A 20708-nucleotide genomic window follows, 5' to 3' on the forward strand; every position below is an offset into this window, starting at 1 on the left:
ATTCATCCCCATGGGGAAATTCAACATTTTTTCCAATGTCCCATACACTTATTGTAGCAAAAACTAATTACATACAATACTTAACTCAGTAAAAGTATGATATGCATCTAAAATCACCCTCTCAAAAAGCATTAATAATAGCTTTTAAAAAGTTCTTAAGTAGTTTACTTAAATACATTAACACTAGCAGAATTCCAAAATGTAAAGGGCATCCGCGGACAGAATTGAGTGTAGCTGCAATTATGAAGGGGAAGGTTGCTTCTGTATCTGAAAGGTCTGAAGATAGAAAAGTCACCTGGACTGGGACATACAGTGTATCAGGAGCCTGTCTGGGGTGTCTGGGGATTCCCAGAGTATTAGAAACTGGAGTCAAGGGTTCAGCACACCCAACAGATGGATTAACACATTAACAGCTGGAACAGCTGGAAAAATACATTTTAGAATATTCAGGCTGCAAAAAGAGATGATCTGAATTTTAACCTGAAACCAGACTCAAGCGAATGATTAATGGTGAATTTTCATTTCCAGATTCTGCCAAGTCACAGTATAACATTTGAGATGTGGTTTGAACGGTGCATTTCGTCACTCACCTATCAGATGAGAGGGCAACTCAGATAACCCTTGGGCAATGTCTATGTATTCCAGTGGATCAGGACCTGTTTAAGTCAAAATAATGTCCATGAAAACAGAGCAAAAATAACTAAAATGTTTACCAATATGTCTTTGTGTTCAGTGCATGTTTTTAACGTACCGAGTTCCTTTATTTCCCTCAGAATTCTGTCCAACTTGGGTAACTCAGTCCTCCACATCACAAAGGATTCCCACATCGCCCTCCGGGCCTGGGAGCCTTTGCCCATCACCAAACTGAGGAAGAGTCTGGAACTCTCTGTCCGGTTTCCCTTCTCTGTCAGCTCAGTGACTTTCTACAAAAGGAAACAATGAATTTATTGTGCAGCAGACAGACAGGTATGGAGAATGTACAGGATAATATCTGTTCATGGCCCCAGTAGCTTCAGAACAGATGCAGTCACTGGGCTGCTGCCTCATCCTCCCTGGGTTCAGTCATTAACAGAGAAACAGTAACTGAAGGAAATTCTAAATCAATAGTGCGTAAGAATAAGGATTCACTGACACCCTGCAGTAGATGCAATGTGATTAATAAACTGGTTCATCAATGTGCAACATTACATCAAAAAGATGTGACAACAAGAACGGAAGAGAGGGGAGGGCGAGAGAGCAAAAAAAAGTGGATGGTGGGCATCACTGAATCGTGGCTGAAAGAAGATCATATTTGGGTGCTTACTTCCAAGGATAAATATTTAATCGAAAGGATAAGCAGGTGGGTGAAAGGGTTGGGTTGACTCTGTTGTCATTAAAAATGAAAGGTCTTGAGAAACAAGTGATATCTGATTGAACGCTGTAGATGTTAAGTAACTGCATACGAAAAATGACCCTGATGGAAATTATATACAAGCCCCTTAACAATAACCAGGATGTGGGCTACAAATTCCAGTGGGAAAGAGAAGAGGCATGTAAAAAGGTCAATGCTAAAATAGTCAATGGGGAATTTCAATATACAGGTAGCTTTGGAAAATCAGGTCATTGCTGAATCCCATATGAGGGAATTTATAGAATGCCTTTGAGATGGTTTTTTGAGAGATGCTTATGGTTGATCCCACTACAAGAAAGGTGGATCTGAATCCTGTGCTGCGTATTGCACCAGGTTTGATTAGGGAGCTTAAGGAAAATAAACCCTTAAGAGGCAGTGATCATCAAATAACAGAACTCACACTGCAGTTTGAGAGGGAGAAGGTAAAGTTAGATGTACCTGTATTACTGTGGAATAAAGGAATTACAGAGGCACGAGAGAGGAACTGGGCAAAAATAAATTCAAAAATGACTAACAGGGACCATAGCTGAGCAGGAATGGCTGAAGCTTCTCGGAGCAATTCAGAAGGCGCAGAACAAATGATCACAAAGATGAAGAATTATTCTAAAGGGAGGATGATCAGCCGTGGCTGACGAGGTAGTCAAAGCAGCACAAAAGCAAAGCGGAGGGCTCAGAATATTACAAAATGTAGAAAAAAGCTGGAGGACTGGGATGTTTATACAAACCAACAGAAGACCATTAAAAAGCCGTAAGTAGAAAAAGTATGAAATATGAAGGTAGGCTAGCGAATAATGTAAAATAGCTTAACAAAACAAAGGTCTGTCCGATATATGAAGAGGGAAAGAGAGGAAAGTGGATATTGGGCTGCTGGAAAATAACAGTGGAGAGGTACTCTCAGGGGACAAGGAAATGGCGGAGGGTATTAGTCAGTATATTGCGTCAGTCTTCACTGTAAAAATCACTAGAAGGTGCCAGGTATTTGAGAATGTCAGGTGGCAGGAGTGAGTGTATTTGCAATTATTAAGGAGAAGGCGCTCGGGAAACTGAAAGTTCTGAAGATAGATGAGTCCAGACCAACTGCACCCGATTGCTTCTGAAAGAGGAGGCTGAAGATATTGTGGAGACGTTAGTAATGATCGCTCAAGAATCAATAGATTTTGGAATGGTTCCGGAGGACCCACCACTTTAAATTATAGACCATTTAGTCTGATCAGCGTTTGGGAAGATGTCAGCAGTCGATAACTAAGGATAAGGTTTCGGGGTATTTGGACGCACATGATAAAAAAAAGGCCAAAGTCCATGGAAGGGATCTTGCCTGATAGAATTTTTTGAGAGAACAGCATGCTGGGTCCACAACAGAGAGTCAGAGCAAGTTGTTTACTTGGACATCCCAAGGACCTTTGACCAGGTGTCCCACATGACGCCATTTCACAAGACCAGGGCCGACAGTAGGACAAGAAAGATACTAGCATGGATAGAGGATCCATGTTTTTCTCCAGACAGATTTTGCTGACTGTCAGGAAGCAAAGAACGGGAACAAATAGGGCTTTTTCTTGTTGGATGTTGGTGACCAGTGGTGTTCTGCAGTGGTTGGTTTTGGGACAGTTTCTTTTTCCGTTATGTCAATGATTTGAAGGCTATATAGCCAAGATTGTGTACGTTATGAAGATATAGTGAGAAGAGGAAGCGTTGAGGAAGCAAGGATTTCAAGGGAGGACATAGACCGTTGAATAAAAGGACACATCAGTGGCATCTGGCATGTAGTATAGGGAGGTACATGGCCATACACTTTGGCAGAAATAATGAAGGCATAGACTGTTTTTTAAACTGGGGGAAAATTCAGAAATCAGAGTTGTAAAGAGTCTCTGGAGACCAAGTGCAGGATTCTTTGCAGTCTGAGTCGGAGTTAGGAAAGGCAAAAACAATGTTAGCATTCATTTCGAGAGGATTGGAATATAAGAACAAGCACTGGCTAGACCGCACTTGCATAATGTGAACGGTTTTAGTCCCCTGATCAGAGAAATTATGTGATGGCATTGTGGAAAGTCCAGAGAGGAATCTAAGCTAACAGAACCAGTGATATTAAACCTGATTTTGATGAGAATGATTCCTGGATGCGCCTGTACTGGCTGGAGTGTGGAAGGATGAGGGGAATCTAATTGTAACCTGTGGAATATCGAAAGGCATTGAGAAGACGTGGAGATGATGCTTCAAAGTGGGGGAGTCTACAACCAGACGGAACAGCCTCGGAATAGAGGGACGTCCATTTAGAACAGAGATGAGGAGATTCTTTAGCCGAGGAGTAGTGAATCTGTCGAGTTGGTTGGCACTAACTGCTGCGGAGACCAGGTCATTTATTATATTTAAAACAGAGGTTGGTTCCTTCTTGATTAATCAGGTCAGCAAGTTTCACTGGGAGAAGGCAGGAGAATGGAGTTGAGAGGGATAGTAAATCACCCATGATGTAATGGCGGAATAGGATCGATGGGCCTAATGGCCTATTTGTGTTCCGATGCTTTATGCTATTATGATGTGTAAAGACAACAGAACATTAAGTAATGTCAGTGCGGCCGTCTTATAATGGAGATCGTTACTGCCTGGCACTCGTGCTGTAAAATGGTGATCACTTCCTGAATGCAGGCATGGGCTTCCTCATTTACTGAGGAATAATGAATTAAACATTCAACCGTCTTCAAGCAACATCTCTCTCTCTCTCCCTCTCTCTCTCTCTGGCTATCCGTCCCATAGGGTGATGATGGTTCCTTTCAGTCAGTTAGTGGGGTGGTACCCCACTCCTCAGAAAGGAACCGTGTGCGTGAGTGGATTTTAGGTGAGTAGGGCGTCGCACCGGTCCAGATCCACCCTCTCGACATCCCCTCCCGGATCCAGCAGCCAGGTTGGGTCCAGGATGGCTGGGGGAAGTTCTGTTGCAGTCAATGGCCAGACTAAGCTCGATGCAAGGGATGCCCCTTCCGCTCTTCTTTGCTAGATGGCCGTTGACCCTACCAGAGGGGTCATCCGCCCTTTGACAGGTCTTGTTTTTCGTCCTGCAGGATGTCTAGCCACCCTCCTCACCAGGCCAGTCTGGTGGGGGAGCTGGTTTAGTCACCAACCATCCGACCATGCGACAGGTAGTACTGGGTTACATGGTACCGGCAGCACTCATACGAGTGGTCTGACCAGAACATACACCGATGATGGAATTAAGGTAATCGAGGATGCAACTGAACATGGATGGGCTTAGGACATTGCTCTGAGAAACAAGAGGAATGGTGTCCTGGGTTTGAATGATTGATCTCCCAGAACAGTTACCAGTAAGGAATTGGAAAGGTTTGCCATAACACGAATATTGGACAACAATTATGGAATAAATCAGCATAATTCCCTGATGGTCCACTGCACTGTAAAATAATCCCTCAGTTTCACTGCTACCAGGTCTGATGAGTTACAGTTGTGAAAGAGATTTAACAAGAGATTTAAGAGAACGATGAGTCAGCTGACAGAGAGGAAGTGCAGCAGCTAATGGACTGGTGCAGAGCCAACAACCTGTCTCTGAAGGTGAACAGAACAAAAGAGATGGTTGTTGACTTCAGGAGGGCACAGAGCAACCACTCCTCGCTGAACATCGACGGCTCCTCGGTAGAGATCGTTAAGAGCACCAGATTTCTTGGGGTTCACCTGGCCGAGAATCTCACCTGGTCCCTCCAGCTCCATAGCAAAGAAAGCCCCGCAGCGAATCTACTTTCTGCGAAGGCTGAGGGAAGTCCATCTCCCACCTCCCATCCTCATCACATTCTGCAGGGATTGTATTGAGAGCTTCCTGAGCAGCTGCATCACTGACTGGTTCGGAAATTGCACCATCTTGGATCGCAAGACCCTGCAGCGGATAGTGAGGTCAGCAGAGAAGATCATCGGTGTCTCTCTTCCCGCCATTACGGACCTTTACACTACATGCTGCATCAGTAAAGCAAACAGCATTATAAAGGACCCCACGCACCCCTCATACAATCTCTTCTCTCTCCTGACGTCTGGGAAAAGGCACCGAAGCATTCGGGCTCTCATGACCAGACTATGTCACCGTTTCTCTCCCCGAGCCATCAGACTCCTCAGTACCCAGAGCCTGGACTGACACTAACTTACTCTACTGTGCCTATTGTCTGTTTATTATTTATTGTACTGGCTTGCACTGTTTTGTGCACTTTACGCTGTCCTGGGTAGGTCTGTAGTCTAGTGTAGTTTTTTTTTCCTGTGTTGTTTTTTACGTAGTTCAATGTAATTTTTGTACTGTTTTATGTGGCACCATGGTCCTGAAAAAAGATGTCTCGTTTTTACAGTGTACTGTACCAGCAGTTATGGTCGAAAACAAAGTGACTTGATTTGACTTAATGGTTTTCCAGTGAAGCCGATGTCTTCAGGTGATGATTTTATAGATGGACATACATATTTTCAAATTACTTCTCTTACCTTTGGGTAATGCCTGTCTGATTCATTACAGACAGCGCCAATGAATCCCAACGAGAACAGAGTCACTCACGGGTATAACGCACTTGATTTTCTAATACCACTCATGGCTGAGTTGGTTAGTTATAGGACAATACAATCACTGTTTCTGAGCTCCAAGGAGAGGGACCTGAAATGGTGTGTCCCTGTCTCTCATTAGTTAGATATTCAGCAAGTTATCAGATTTCTTTTTCATTTTGCCCCTTCTCTTTCAGGACAACCTGTTGATTTCTGAGATCATGAGATATCAGCCAGTCAGCAGATTTATGTTTTGTGCTTTCTTCTTCCCTTTTAGGTCAAAATATTGACTTTTGTGGTCATGAGATAGCAGCTTTGTGCGTGATCTTTCACGCTTAACATATCATAGAGATTTTCGAGGAAGTTGCCAGGAAATTTGCTGTGGCCAAGGTTGTGGACATTGTCTACATGGACTTCAGCACGGTATTTGACAAGGTCCCTCATAGCAGGTCGGTCAAGAAGTTTCAGTTGCTCAGCATCCGAGATGAGGTAGTAAACTGGATTAGACACTGGCTTTTTGGAGGAATACAGAGCGTGACTATAGACTGTTGCATTTCTGATTGGCGCCTGTAGCTCGTGCAGTGTCACGGGGATCGGTGCCGTGCTTGTTGTTGTTTGTCATCTATATCAATGATCTGGATGAAATTATGGTTAACAGAATCATCAAATTTGCGGATGACACCAACATTGGGAAGGTACAGTGGACAAAGAGGAAGACTACAAGAGCTTACAGTGAGATCTAGACAAAATGAAGAATGGGGTTAAAAGGGGCAGATGCAATATAATACAGACAAATTGCACTTTGGAAGGACCAAGCAGGATAGATATTACACAGCGACCGGTACGGCACTGAAAAGTGTGGTAGAACAGAGTGATCTGGGAATAAAGGTCCATAAGTCATTGAAAGTGACGGCATATGTGCTCAAGTTGCTGATCTGAAATAAAGTTTCTTAGCATATTAACCTTCGTAAATGAAAATATTATGTACAGTAGATTGTATATGATGTTGAATAAGAGGTTGCTGAGGCCTAATTTGGATATTATGTGCAGTTCTGCTCACCTACCTACAGGGCAGATCGAAATAAGTTTGAAAGAGTACACACAAAAAAAAAACAAGGATGTTGTCGGGATTAGAAGAAAAGAGTGACCGGGTTAGGACTTTATTCATTGGAACGTGGGAGATTGAGGGGTGATTTCAGAGAAGTTTACACAATTACAACGAGAAGGACAACGAGATCTAGATCTAGGTGCTCTTGTACATCAGTCAATGAAAGCAAGCATGCAGGTACAACAGGCAGTGAAGAAAGCTAATGGCACGCTGGCCTTTATAACAGGTGGAATTGAGTATAGGAGTAAAGAGGTCCTTCTGCAGCTGTACAGGTTCCTGGTGAGACCACACCTGGAGTATTGTGTGCAGTTTTGGTCTCCAAATTTGAGGAAGGACATTCTTGCTATTGAGGGAGTGCAGCGTAGGTTCACAAGGTTAATTCCCGGAATGGCGGGACTGTCATATGTTGAAAGATTGGAGCGACTGAGCTTGTATACACTGGAATTTAGAAGGATGAGAAGGGATCTGATTGAAACATATAAGATTATTAAGGGATTGGACACGCTGGAGGTAGGAAGCATGTTCCCGCTTATGGGTGAGTCCAGAACTAGAGGCCATAGTTTAAGAATAAGGGGTAGGTCATTTAGAACTGAGATGCGGAAAACCTTTTTCACCCAGAGAGTGGTGGATATGTGGAATGCTCTGTACCAGAAGGCAGTGGAGGCCAAGTCTCTGGATGCATTCAAGAGAGAGTTAGATAGAGCTCTTATAGATAGCGGGCTCAAGGGATATGGGCAGAGGGCAGGAACGGGGTTCTGATTTTGTATACTCAGCCATGATCACAGTGAATGGCGGTGCTGGCTAGAATGGCCGAATAGCCTACTCCTGCACCTATTGTCTATTGTCGATACATGAGGTACAGGCAGGATAAATGCAGCAACATTTTCTACTGAAGTAAAGAGGTACTAGAACAAGAGGTTATCAGTAAAGGGTGAAAGGTGAAAAGTTCAGGGGGTACAAAGGTGAAACTTGTTGACTCAGAGGGTGCTAAGAGTGTGAAACTAGCTAGCAGCGCAGGCAGTACAAGCGGTTAAGAGAAGTCTGGAGAGATCCATGAATGATAAGGGTATAGAGCACCAGGGCCCGGTGAAGGTTGATGGGAATATGTAGTTAAGTATTCCAGCATGGAAATAGATTGTCCAACAGGCCTGATTCTGTGCTGTACTTTTTTAGGACTATGGCAGATCAGCCATACATTGTTTGGGAACTCACGGAGCCAAGACCAGATGCGGTTAGTAGGTTTCCCTCTGTCAAGTACGGCAGTGAAGCCGGTTGTCTCAGTTTACAATCTGACAGTTCAATATTCATCCTGGATTAGTGAGATGTGATGAATCTGCCCAACGGTTCAGACAAGATTTGAAATTGGTTTCAGACTCAATGCCTGTTCAAGGTCCAGATACGCAGCCACTGCTCTGATATCACACTGATAAATGCAGCATGTGTGAGAGAAAAGAAGCTGAGGCTGAACCTATAGTTCCCAGTGCTCCCCAATTAAACAGCTGAAACCAGATCTGCTGGAGACAAGTCAGAGATCAAAGTCTCCATTGCCATGTAGAATGCCAAGAACGTGAAGATTAATTTTGGTCACCATACACTATACAGTTCTGTGACAATACACACACTACACTCACCTCATTCTCTTCTCTACTGAAATGTCCTTCGTTTGTCAACATCCAACCGAGTCTTTCAACCTTTTCTTCAATTGCTTGTTGGAGTCTGTCCCTGTAGAACTTTGTCAGTTGGTACAGTCGATACTCCTCCCCCTCTGCCAGGAGGTCAGAGATTGTAAACTCTGACTCTGTGAATATAAAAAGGAAAATACAGGTTTGAACTCAGATATCACTCGTCTCCACCGCTCTCACCCAACTCAACAAAAAAAACATGACTTGAACCTGCTCACAGACACAGAAACGGTTTAATTCCCCATCTCCAACACTGGCCTTAAAACCGAACCAACAATGTTCTAGCCATGACTTTAATAAAGGACCATATTTAATGCAAACCAGTCCATCCCCCATGCGGCCCACTCACCTATTTCAATTTTGGGTTGGCAATAAATGCTGGGACTGTCGGTAATATTCCCTTCCCAGAGATACTCTCTCCATTCTGGCAAACACATTTCCCTTAGTGCACATCGTGGAAATCCTCAGAGCAGGTAGTACATTTCCTGTAGTGGGATAACGGCTGCCCCACTACACCACATGTACCACACCCACACATTCCCCCTCTCTCTGACCAACCCTCCAACAAGGAATCGCATTTACCCTCCTCCCTGCCACATTCTGCAAACACATCACCCTCATATTTCACTCACCTGCTCCTTGTTGGGGACTTGACAATTCCGTGTTTAATGAGCTTCCGAGCTGACAGGCAGTCGCCTCACTTGTGCTGGTTCCAGGGTCCTGATCGGTGTCTCTGACGTCACTGTCTCTGAGCTGACAGGCAGTCTCCTCACTTGTGCCGGTTCCAGGGTCCTGATCGGTGTCTCTGGGCTGAATTTTCTCCACTTCCTCTGCGGCCGTACTGCATTCTGGGATATTGCTCTCAATCTGACCCTGTTTTGGTACATTGCTTCCCTTGGCCCGATCATCTTCCCTCGATGATCCGCCTGGTAAAATCCTCTTCAGTACTTTTCCTACTCGTTTCGGTTTCCTACCTGAAATAAATGATGAATTGCAGGTTAAACGATTATGATTTAGATCTGAGCAAAACTGATTCAGACTGCAATTTAGCTGTGACTCTGGCTGACCAGATTTGGAATGGGACTGTGCTGGGTAATGTGAACCGTACATCCTGTTTGGTGACCATCCTGATAAGACGGTGACTGGACATATTCACTCCCATTAAAATAACTTGATAGACACAGTAATGCTGATCACTTAATTTACAGCAGTTGAATGATGACCATGGGATCTTAATGCAACGGTGTCCGGTGATACTGGGAAATGAAATAAAGATATGACGTCAAACTTACCGGCCTGTAATTTCTCGGATTACTTTTAGATACTTTTTTAAACAATGGAACAACATGAGCTATCCTTCAATCCACACCCGTAGATACCGACATTTTAAATTTATCTGCCAGGGCCCCTGCAATTTCAACACTAGTCTCGTTCAAGCTCCGAGGGAACAACCTGTCAGGTCCTGGGGACTTATCTACTCTGATTTTCCTCAAGATAGAAAGCACCTCCTCCTCTTCAATCTGTATAGGTTCCATGACCTCACTACTTGTTTGCCTTATTCCCGTTCACTCCATGCCAGTTTCCTTTGTAAATAGAGATGCAAAAAACATGTTTAAGATCTCCCCCATTTCTTTTGGTTCCATACATAGCCGACCACTCTGAACTTCAAGAGGACCAATTTTATCCCTTACTATCCTTTTGCTCTTAACATACCTGTAGAAACTCTTTGGATTAACCTTCACCTTGACTGCCAAAGCAACCTCTTGTCTTCTTTTAGCCCTCCTGATTTCTTTAAGTATTTTTGTGCAGTTTTTATACTCCTCAAGCATCTTATTTCCTCCATGTTGTCATACATGTCATACATCTCTCTCTTCTTCTTTATCATAGTTCCAATATCCCTTGAGAACCAAGGTCACACCCTTGCCAGAGAACAACCTGTCCCAATCCAAGGTTTTTAGACCCTTTCTCATTTCTTCAAATTTGGCCTTTTCCCAGTTTAGAAACTCAACCCGATGACCAGATCTAACTTTATCCACAATCAAGTTGAAACTAATGGTGTTATGATCACTGGAACCAAAGTGTTCCCCTACACACATTTCCGACACCTGTCCTAACTCATTTCCTATTAGGAGATCTAATATTGCACCCTCCCTAGTTGGTACATCTATATATTGATTTAGAAAACTTTCCTGAACACATTTTACAAACTCTAACCCATCTAGACCTTTAACAGCATGGGAGTCCCAATCAAAGTGTGGAAAATTAAAATCCCCTACAATGACAACTTTCTGTCTCCTGCAGTTGTCTGTTATCTCTCCGCAGATTTACTCCTCCAATTCTCGCTGAATATTGGGTGGTCTATAATACAACCCCATTAATGTGGTCATACCTTTCCTGTTTCTCAGCTGCAACCATATGGCCTCGGTAGACAAGCCCTCGAATCTGTCCTGCCTGAGCACTGCTGTAACATTTTCCCTGACTAGCAATGCTACTTCCCCACCCTTCATTCCTGTGCCCCTACCACATTTGAAATATTGGAACTCTGGAACATTAAGCTGCCAGTCCTGCCCCTCCTGCAGCCAAGTTTCACTAATGGCTATAATGTCGTAATTCCACGTGTCAATCCAGGCCCTCAGCTCGTCAGCGTTCGCCACAATACTCCTTGCATTGAAATAGACACACCTCAGAAGATTATTACCACCACCAAAGAGCCTTTCTGATTTTGCATGAACTTCTAACATTATTTATTTTCACCCCCGCTCCACTGTCTGCTCTGGAGCTCTGGTTCTATAGAATGGACTTGATTAAGCTGGAAAGAGTTTAGTGGAGAATGACCAGTACGTCACTGGACTAGGATGTTGGGTTTTCTATTATATGGTTCGTCTGGGACCATTTGCCCTGGATAATTGGATCTTGAAGGGTGACCTTACACATATACTTAAACATAATCAGGGGCCTAGATAGGGTAGATGGTCATAGTCTTTTTCCCGGGGTAGAGGAGTCTAAGACTCGAGGGCAGAAATTTAAAATGGACCGAAGGGGCATTCGTTTATGTGGCGGGTGATGGGTATAAATTACATGCAGCCAGAAGAGGCAATAAACACAAATAAATTTACAAAGTTCAGAGGATGTGGGCAGGGAAAAGGATAGAAGTCTATAAGGGAAATTTGGGAAAAGCTGTGGGAAAATGGAGCAAGCACAAAAGACATTTGGATCAGCATGAACTAGCTAGGCCGAAGGACCTGTGTCCAGGCTGTTATGTCTGTTTTATTTTCCCCGGAATCAGAGTTGAGCACAATCACAGTGCCTACTGGGGACTGAGACATTTGGTCATTGGCTATACCGGGTTTTCCATCAGAGATCCTGGGAATTTTAAATCCAGGTAGCAGGCCAACTTAATAGGGAAATATTGAGAACTCACATTCACCATTTGTACACAGCGCAGACATGGATTCGGGTATTAAAATACTGAAGCAAACCACATATTAATCCAGAATGAAATGTCATCTGATCTTCAACCATTCCCAATGCTGCCAATGTTCTCGGCTTGGCTACAGAGAACAGATTTCGGAAACTCCCCTCATGTCCTTTCCACAGCAGACAAGAAAACCAAGAGGGAGTTGATAGCTGCCGTTCCAAATCCTGAAATGCTCGTTTATCACACATCTCTGAATTCCTGGAAATGCTCCTACCATCTGGTTCTGAATTTTATAAATGAAATTTGGAGATATCTTACACACCAGGGCCTGTGTCGAGGTGAAACAGAAGCTGACCCAGGACTTTTACATAGCCCACAAGCCCGCTATTACATTCCTGTGTTTCACTCACAGCCATCTGATCAAGGAGTACCTGCTCCTTTCACTCAGGTGAAGCTTTGAAGCTCACTCAGGTGAGTGGAGTGATTCGACCATTACCGGTGTCAGGTCCCTGAGCTGGAACTGTTAGATTGATCAATTACATCAAGGCCGCTTTACCAGTGGGATCAATGATACTGCTTGATGAAAGTTTTCTGTGCCCAGTTAGCATCTGTGTAAGTTTGTTCATCTGTACTAGTGTGTGCCAACAGGACAGAAGTTCAGTTAGAATGATCCCAGTGATCATACCTTTGTCCATTCTGTATCTGACTGACGATGGTTGATTGCCGTCGTCTTGTTTATACTTTGGTCCCGGAGCAGGAAAGTTCCACCTACTGGTGATACCCTGAATTACAAACAAGCAGACAGTGAGTCAGAGAGAATACGATTACAGAATTTGCAAATAACAGTATCGCCATCCCCTGTATCAGAGCATCCGTTGGCTTAGGGACAAAACATTTCCTGTTAACATGAACTCCCACACCATGTCTGTGTCTGTCCAGTGCATCTACTGATAGAGTTACAGAGTAACAGAGCACAGATAGAGACCTTTCAGCCCAATGAGACAATGCTGACTACAGTGCTCACCGAGATGGTCCCAATTTCCTGTGATGGGCCCATTTCCCTACTGGCCTCTTCACTCCATCTACACATCCCAACTGCTTCTGGAATTATACAATTGGGTCTGCCTCATCCACTTCCTCTGGCAATTCCCTCCACATAATCACCAACCTCTACATGAAACCGTTGTTGCTAGTGTTGGTTTTTCAATCGATTTACCACTCCTCTGCCCATTTAGATCCCCTATAAGCTACGATAATCTTCACCGTGAACACCAGCCACTAATTTTGTGCCATCTGCGAACTTACTGGTCAAGCCTTGTACCTTCACATCCAAATGTGTGTAGGATAGTAACTGTTCTGGAACCTGGCGTTGCGTGTCCTCAGGCACCTGTACCTTCTACCTGATGGCAGCAGCGAGAAAAGTGCATTGCATGGGCGGTGAGGATCTTTCATGATGGATGCTGCTTTTCTACGGCAACATTTCATGTAGATAAACTCAATATTTGGGAGACCTTTACCCGTGACATACTGGACCAAATCCAGTACCTTTTGAAGGATTTTCTGCTCAAAGGCATTGGTGTTCCCCGATCCGTAATGCAGCCAATCAGCAGACTTTCCACCACACATCTGCGGAGGTTTGCCAACGTTTTTGATGACATACCGAATCTCCACAGACTCCTGAGGAAGTAGAGGCACTGCCTTACTTTCTTCGCAATTATATTTATATGAAAGGTCCAGGACAGGAACTCTGAGAGTGACACCCAAGAATTTAAAGTTACTGACCCCCTCCAACTCTGATTCTCCAATGAGTACTGGCTCAGGGACCTCGGGCTTCCCTCTCCTGACTGCTACTATCAGTTTTCTGGTCTTATTGATATTGAGTGAGAGGTTGTTTTTATTACACCACTCAGCCAAGTTTTCAGACTCACTCCTGTATGCTTATTCACCTCCCCTTTTGATAGAGTCCACAATAGAGGTATTATCAGCAAACATATATGGTGGTGGAGCTGTACTTTGCCACACAGTCACAGGTGTAAAGCGAGGAGAGCAGGGGGCTAAGTACACATCCCTGTGGTTCTCCTGTGCTGTTGGAAAATGTGGAGGAGATGTTTTTGCCAATCTGAACTGAGTTGGGTCTATAAGTGAGGAAATCCAGGATCCAATTGCACAAGGATGTATTGAGGTCAGGTGTTGGAGTTTGCTGAATAGTTTTGCGGGGATGGTGGTTTTAAAGGTACTCTGATAATTTTTACTTTGAACTTCCTCAGCGTCCCGTACGAGGCAAATGACCTCGAGCTGCAGCTCCAGTTCCTTAACGCATTCTCTGAGGATTTGCTGCTTGGTGCACCTGGTGCAGATGTGGTTATCTGGGAGGCTGGAGATCTCCCAGAATTTCAGTAATTTCTTTTTTTTTTATCTTAAACAATGCACAAACATTGACTGATTTCACAATGCTTATGATGTCCTGAACAGATTTTTGCTGAAATGCAATTCCCTTATTCACTAGTTTTCTCTTCATTCCAATACATCAATGTTCACAACATCCATCCCCAATACCTCCGCAGCTCACTGTCAATTTGTTACATCTCCTCCTGAAGTCACTTGTCTCTTCACTGAGGGGCAGTGATCAGAGAATTAAAGAAAAAAAAAACAGGCAGCACTCCTTCTTGGGCCGTTACTGAGTAATTGTTCACCGAAGATAACCGAAAAAAGCAAATAAAAAAAGCTCTACATCATGTACTGTGAGTTTCATTATGAGTAAGAGTAACGCGGCAACATTCCATAATAATGAAATTGAAGTTGTAATGGCTCCTTTTACCCTGCCTCATGCTGCATTTAATTCAACCTGTGCTGGTGATGTTCCCCCGGCTCACTGCCCCTGGGGGCGAGGGTCCTCTCCCAATCCCGACCCCGCAGACAATCCCAACACAGAATGGAAAGGAAACTGCCGCCTATCCAGGAACAGTGAGCATGCGCAGTAATCGTTGCACCATCAGTGCAGGGGGTGGCGGGGCTGAAATGAAACCTGCAGATACTGCAGATCTGCGGTAAAATGAGAGGGGAACACAGGATCCTATGACTGGTGGAGTGTCTCCCGTGACAATAAACCGGATCCTCATTTTAATTGTGTGGGAATATCAGATAGACTGGAAATTCTGGAGGGAGGTTTAATAGAAGTGTACATATTTTTGAGTAGCTCAGAAAAATAGAAAAGACCAAATTCTCACACAAATGGGTAATATACCCAGAAACACAGGCTGCATTTCGGCAGGTTGGAAGAGTGGAATGGAGTCAGGAGAAACACATTCCCCACCTGCAACGAAAGGACGTGATAGATGTAGATCTCACTGCCTTGTTCAAACGGGCGAAAGATGGGTGTGGTCCCAGCATCATCGCCTCATCCCCACCCTTCCCGAGGAGCAGAATAACAGGGACTGAGCGTTAGCTCATCCCATGCGGTTCGGGGTGCAGGTCCCACAACCCGGACTGACCCCGGCAGGTTCCGTCCAGGAAGCGGGGCGAAGGCCGCCAGTTCGATTGAGATAACGGGTCTCACTGCCCAGCATCAGACCTCCTCACTCGGGACTGGTCTCAATACTCACCGATGGGAAAGTTATGTCTTCACCCCGCAGTCAGTGATCCATCCCCCTGCTCCCCGCCCGGGGGACTTTTTCCGACCCCGAAACCTATTCAACAAGGAATGGAAAGGAAAACACCGCCCTTCCGAGAATGCGAGCATGCGCAATGTGATCAATGCGTCATCAGAGGGGAGGACTGTGCAGGGTGATCTGCTTTGGGATGGAGTGGCTGCAGTCAGGGTAGAGTCTTGTTGTTTAGGATTTTCATAAACAGCAGTTTTATTGATGTTAACTGGAATTGCCAGCAGGGAAAACACAGATTGCATCAGGTAACAGAACACCTCTCGTCCACAGTCTTGTCACCTGGGAAACTAAACATTTCCACAATGTCGACTCTAGGTATCCCTTCCTCTAAAAGCGACTGAATCATTCAGATCGCTGATCACTGAGAGCAATTATGGTTTGTTGGTCATTAAAGTTCGCCTTGGGTGGTTTGGATGGAGTTGATGTGGAGTTCGGGGTGTCACAGTGAAAGAACCGGACAGCCAAACGCTCTGACCTAGTGACCTCCGGCCACGGATGGTGCTGCTCAAATTATTCCTCAGATAAATTGCTAATGCAAGCAAGGAGGAACCATACTCCAAGCATCTTCAGGTTCCTGGGAACCACCCTCTCTCGGGATCTGAAGTGGGAGCAGAACATCAGCTCCATCCTGAAGAAGGCCCAGCAGCGGATGTATTTCCTGCGGTTCTTGAGGAAATACGGTCTGCCTCAGGAATTGCTGCTGCAGTTCTACACTGCAGTCATTGAGTCTGTCCTGTGCACCTCCATCATTGTGTGGTTTGGAGCCGCCACCAAGCAAGATAGAACCAGACTACAGCGCACAGTGAGGACTGCCGAGCGCATCATTGGAGCCTCCCTGCCCTCTATTGTGGACCTGTACTCTTCCAGGTTGAAGAAGAGGGCGGGGAACATCATAAAGGACTCCTCCCATCCTGCGCACGGGCTGTTTGATCTGCTTCCGTCTGGTAGGCGCTTCAGATCCCTCCAGGCTAAGACTAATAGGCATTGGAGAAGTTTTTTTCCCTACTGCGGTCACTTTGCTGAACAGTTAACTGCCGGTTAACTGTCGGCTAACTATTACTTGGATTGCACTACCTGTATGTATAATCTATATTTTCATTTATATTTATCATTAGTATTGTTTTGAGCAGAGAGACAACATCTGCCGGAAGGAAATTCCTTGTATGTGCATAGGTACTTGGCGAATAAAGTCTGATCCTGATTCTGTCCCCACAACAGCCACTGGGACAGCCTGCTGGCCTAAGGTGAGTCAGTTTACTCCTTTTTTTAAAAGCCAGACATTAAAAAAATGGCAGCCATCGGTTCCCATTGTGTCCCATAGTATGATCGTGACTTGCTCTCAAAATCACTTCCCTCCCCACACCGCACTTGCAGGGCAACACTTTACCAGTGTCTGCAACAGATATACTGAAGCCTTCTTCGTCCTCGCCACTTCTGAGAAGAGAAACCCCCTATTCTCCCACTTCAATGTGTCACCCTTACGGCTCCGCCAACTCCTTGGCGAAGAAAAATGACATTCAAAAACAAGCTTGTTGGATCTTTCCCAGCAGTCAGGTAGGAAACACGTGGTGGGGTCTACGGAGGCAACTCCTGAATGACAAATGACGAAGCTCATATCCCCATTGGTTGGTATACTAAATAGGTATTTGAAATCTCCAATGAGAGGCAAGTAAATCTCACGTCACTTCACGAGACATACCGGGCACGTGCAGCCCGCTTAAATCGTCTCAACGTCAGCCCGGGAGTGTTAGTGTGACGAAGCTCCGTGAGAGGGCACGCACTAAGCGGGAGTGCGCGGTAGCGTAACAGGGAACGGGGAGCGCATCCTTCGGTCCCGTACCGCGCTGGCCAGATCACCAAATGAGTCATGGTCGATCTGCAACCCGCTGGCGTCCAACATTAACGCACAAATCTCAATGTATATTGTTAATCAATGCAGTGTTTCTTTCCAGTTCCACAATATAATTAATATGCTGAAGTTACATTGTCTTACACTAATTGAACTGTCAGAACTTTTCTAATTAACACAACAAATGCATAAGGAGACCACTCGGCCCTCCAAAACTGCTGCTGATCTGATTTAAACTTTCGTTACGCATTCCCCCATGTTCATCTCGATAACACTTCAACCCCACTCTTTATAAAGAAACTGGGCTTTGAATGGAATCACAGGCTTTAATTTCACTGTTCAGTGAGTAGAAAGAGTTCCTAACTCCCGCGATTGACACCAGCAAAAAATAGGAAGGTGAGAGGGGGAGTGTGTGTGGGGGGGAGCGGAAACTGTTGCTGCTTTTCACAGCACACAGCCAGTCCACAGCCAAACCTCTCACAGTCTCTCTGAAAATTGGATATATCTTAATATCAACAGCTTCATCATCTGACCCAACACGCTGCTTCCCATCCCGAAATGATTGCGTTTAAACCGATTCCGGCAGCTCCAGCAGTCCTGGCTGCAAGAGCACTTGTTCATCTCAAGGACAGATATAACCCATGGTACAGGGTCAAATGGGAACATTGCAAAACCTATTTATGCTTATTCACAGATTCATAGGTTCTGACTATTTGTTAGAAGAAAAGTGTTTGATGACGACGGGGTATGTAAATGTAAATTATTGTTTGACATTTGCTAGTTTGGACTGAATGAAATGTGGTGCCGGGACAGTTGGCTTCAAGAGGGTTTGCTCTTAGCAGAGGCTTGCACGACGATACACTCGAGGGCAAGTATATCATTGTAGCTTGCAATAGACAGAGGAGTCAATGACATGTTGTTGTAGTTCACGGTAATTCTACATTTCTGCCATCACTGGAGCAGGAAAAAACTGCGGCCTCTTATAAAGGGAGGAAATTCTCAATGCATTTTGAGATTATTGTGACCTAACACAGACAAGCAAGGAAACATCAGAACTGATAAGAGTTTCAAATGAGCAAACAATATGAGGAATGTGCGTGGCTTCACGGAGCTGATGCTGACAGCACATTAGCAGATCTGGAATGATTGCAACTGGCATAACTGGTATTTCTAGGCTCATTCAGTCTCACTCCAGCTATTCCCTGCCTTCCTTGGTTCAGAAATGTAATGTCTAAAGGACCAGTGTTTGAGTAAATGAGACTCACCAAGCTTTCTCCTGACTGAATCAATGGAAACTCCGGGTCAGAAGGGTTCTCTCGAATTGGTGCCCTCCGTCGTCGGGCTGGTTCATTGTTGCTGTTCCCTCGTCTACATTTGGGATGTGCTTCCAGTCGTGGACTTCTCTTCCAATAAATCTCTCACCGCAGGTCTAACTTTAACCAGAGAGATAATGAAGTATGTTACTAAAACAAACGAGAACTAAGCATTAACCTGACATTTAAATTTTGAACGCGTATGTCATGATCCGAGTGAAGAAATCTGTAACTGTCCCTCACACCTTACAAATCCTGACATGGGATACAAAGGAACACACACAAAATGCTGGAGGAACTCATCAGGCCAGGAAGCATCTGTATGTCGACGCTACTCTCTTCCATAGATGCTGCCCGGCCTGCTCAGTTAGTCCAGCATTTTGTGTGTGTTGCTTGGACTTCCAGCATCTGAAGATTTCCTATTGTTTGTGATGGGATACAAGGAAGTCATCGTTCAGTCATGGTATAAGATACAAGTCACAATATATAGGAGTAGAATTAAGCGATTCGGCCATTCCAGTCTACTCCATAATCAATCATGGAGGATTATTTTCCAACACCGTATTCTTGCTTCCCAGTTATAACACTCAACCTATTTGGCAACCCAGAACATGAATATACCCAGCGATCGCCTCCATCACTGTTTGTGGTGACAAATTCCACAGATCAAACAACCCTTGGCTGAAGTAATGTCTCTCATCTCAATTTTAAAGTGATGCTTCTTTATTCTGAGGCTGCACTCTCAGATCCCAGACTCTCTGTCTAATCCAGACACCCTCTCCATTTCCACTGCATCCGGGCTTGTTGTTATTCGGTTGGTGTAAATAATCACTCCCGTCCTAACTGCCCCCCTCCACCAACTCTAGATTTTATGGGCGGGGTTGATTTACTTTTCAGCATCTTGAGTTTCTGTTTGACTCCCACTGGCAGATAGACAGGTGACAGTGAGGGGGAATGTCCAAATGTGAATTGAATTCTGAAACCCCTGTCTATTTCTACTGGTGCAAACACAAAACCAAACATGTGAGCACAGAACAGAAATACTCGCTCAACGTCACATAAACCCGGACAACTTGATCCCCTGATTCATTTTATCTGGGTCAAGACATGTGTGGTAACCCAGGATCCAACCTCAGAGGGTCACAGCCCACACTGAGAGCCTGGCACATCTTTTCCACATCTCACACTGGGTATTCACACATCTCACATTGAAAGATTCACGCTACCAATATCCAGACACCGGAGATATCTGCTTCTGTAAAAGCACCAACGTAGACCAAAGCACAAACAATGCAAATTCCATATTCCTGGAGCCCCCATCCCAAGATTATATCTCAAGCACCAACTCTCCCAGGGCTCGTTGCTGCCGGTAAAATGCGGCAGTGTCTCAGCTAATCACAGTTCAAAAACTTACACTCCCACACCAAAGCATGACAGAACTGGAGCCTGGTGATCCTCTTTCTAGACGGGGATTAGCTGTAAAACATGGGTCTTGGATCACAAAGAGGGTGCTGATACATTCTAGCTTGTTCCCACAGTTACATTGAACACAGTTGTTCATTATTTTATTGTTGAGCGCAGTGCAGCCCAGGTCAATTAGCAGCCACTTTCCTCGTCGTGTAACAGGAACAAAATGTTTTAAATATAAAATTGAAAATATAGCACTGGAAACTCAGTGCAGGAGATTTCTTTTTGTTCTTTTGATGCAGAAACGATTGACTGGCTGCAGGATGTTTGACACCCAGAACAGAATCGCACAAAAACATTC

General features: G+C 44.6%; 1 protein-coding gene across 2 annotated transcripts in view; it reads right to left on the reverse strand.

Annotated features, from left to right (window-relative positions):
• LOC140722656 (NACHT, LRR and PYD domains-containing protein 3-like) overlaps positions 1 to 20708 on the reverse strand; it is a 49226-nt gene that overhangs the window by 23375 nt on the left and 5143 nt on the right. Inside the window, exons 2-7 of one of the 2 annotated variants that reach the window (XM_073037369.1) lie at positions 18893 to 19060; positions 12802 to 12898; positions 9331 to 9672; positions 8648 to 8814; positions 752 to 923; positions 591 to 656 (exon numbers count right to left, since the gene is read on the reverse strand). In XM_073037369.1, coding sequence (XP_072893470.1) covers positions 591 to 656; positions 752 to 923; positions 8648 to 8814; positions 9331 to 9672; positions 12802 to 12811 — 757 coding nt within the window. In that variant the 5' untranslated portion in view covers positions 12812 to 12898; positions 18893 to 19060. Of the gene's footprint in view, positions 1 to 590; positions 657 to 751; positions 924 to 8647; positions 8815 to 9330; positions 9673 to 12801; positions 12921 to 18892; positions 19061 to 20708 lie in introns of those variants that run through there. The other variant, XM_073037370.1, reaches the window with a different exon arrangement.

The sequence above is a fragment of the Hemitrygon akajei genome, unplaced genomic scaffold (genome assembly GCF_048418815.1).
Source record: "Hemitrygon akajei unplaced genomic scaffold, sHemAka1.3 Scf000082, whole genome shotgun sequence".
NCBI classification, from domain to species: Eukaryota; Metazoa; Chordata; class Chondrichthyes; order Myliobatiformes; family Dasyatidae; genus Hemitrygon; species Hemitrygon akajei.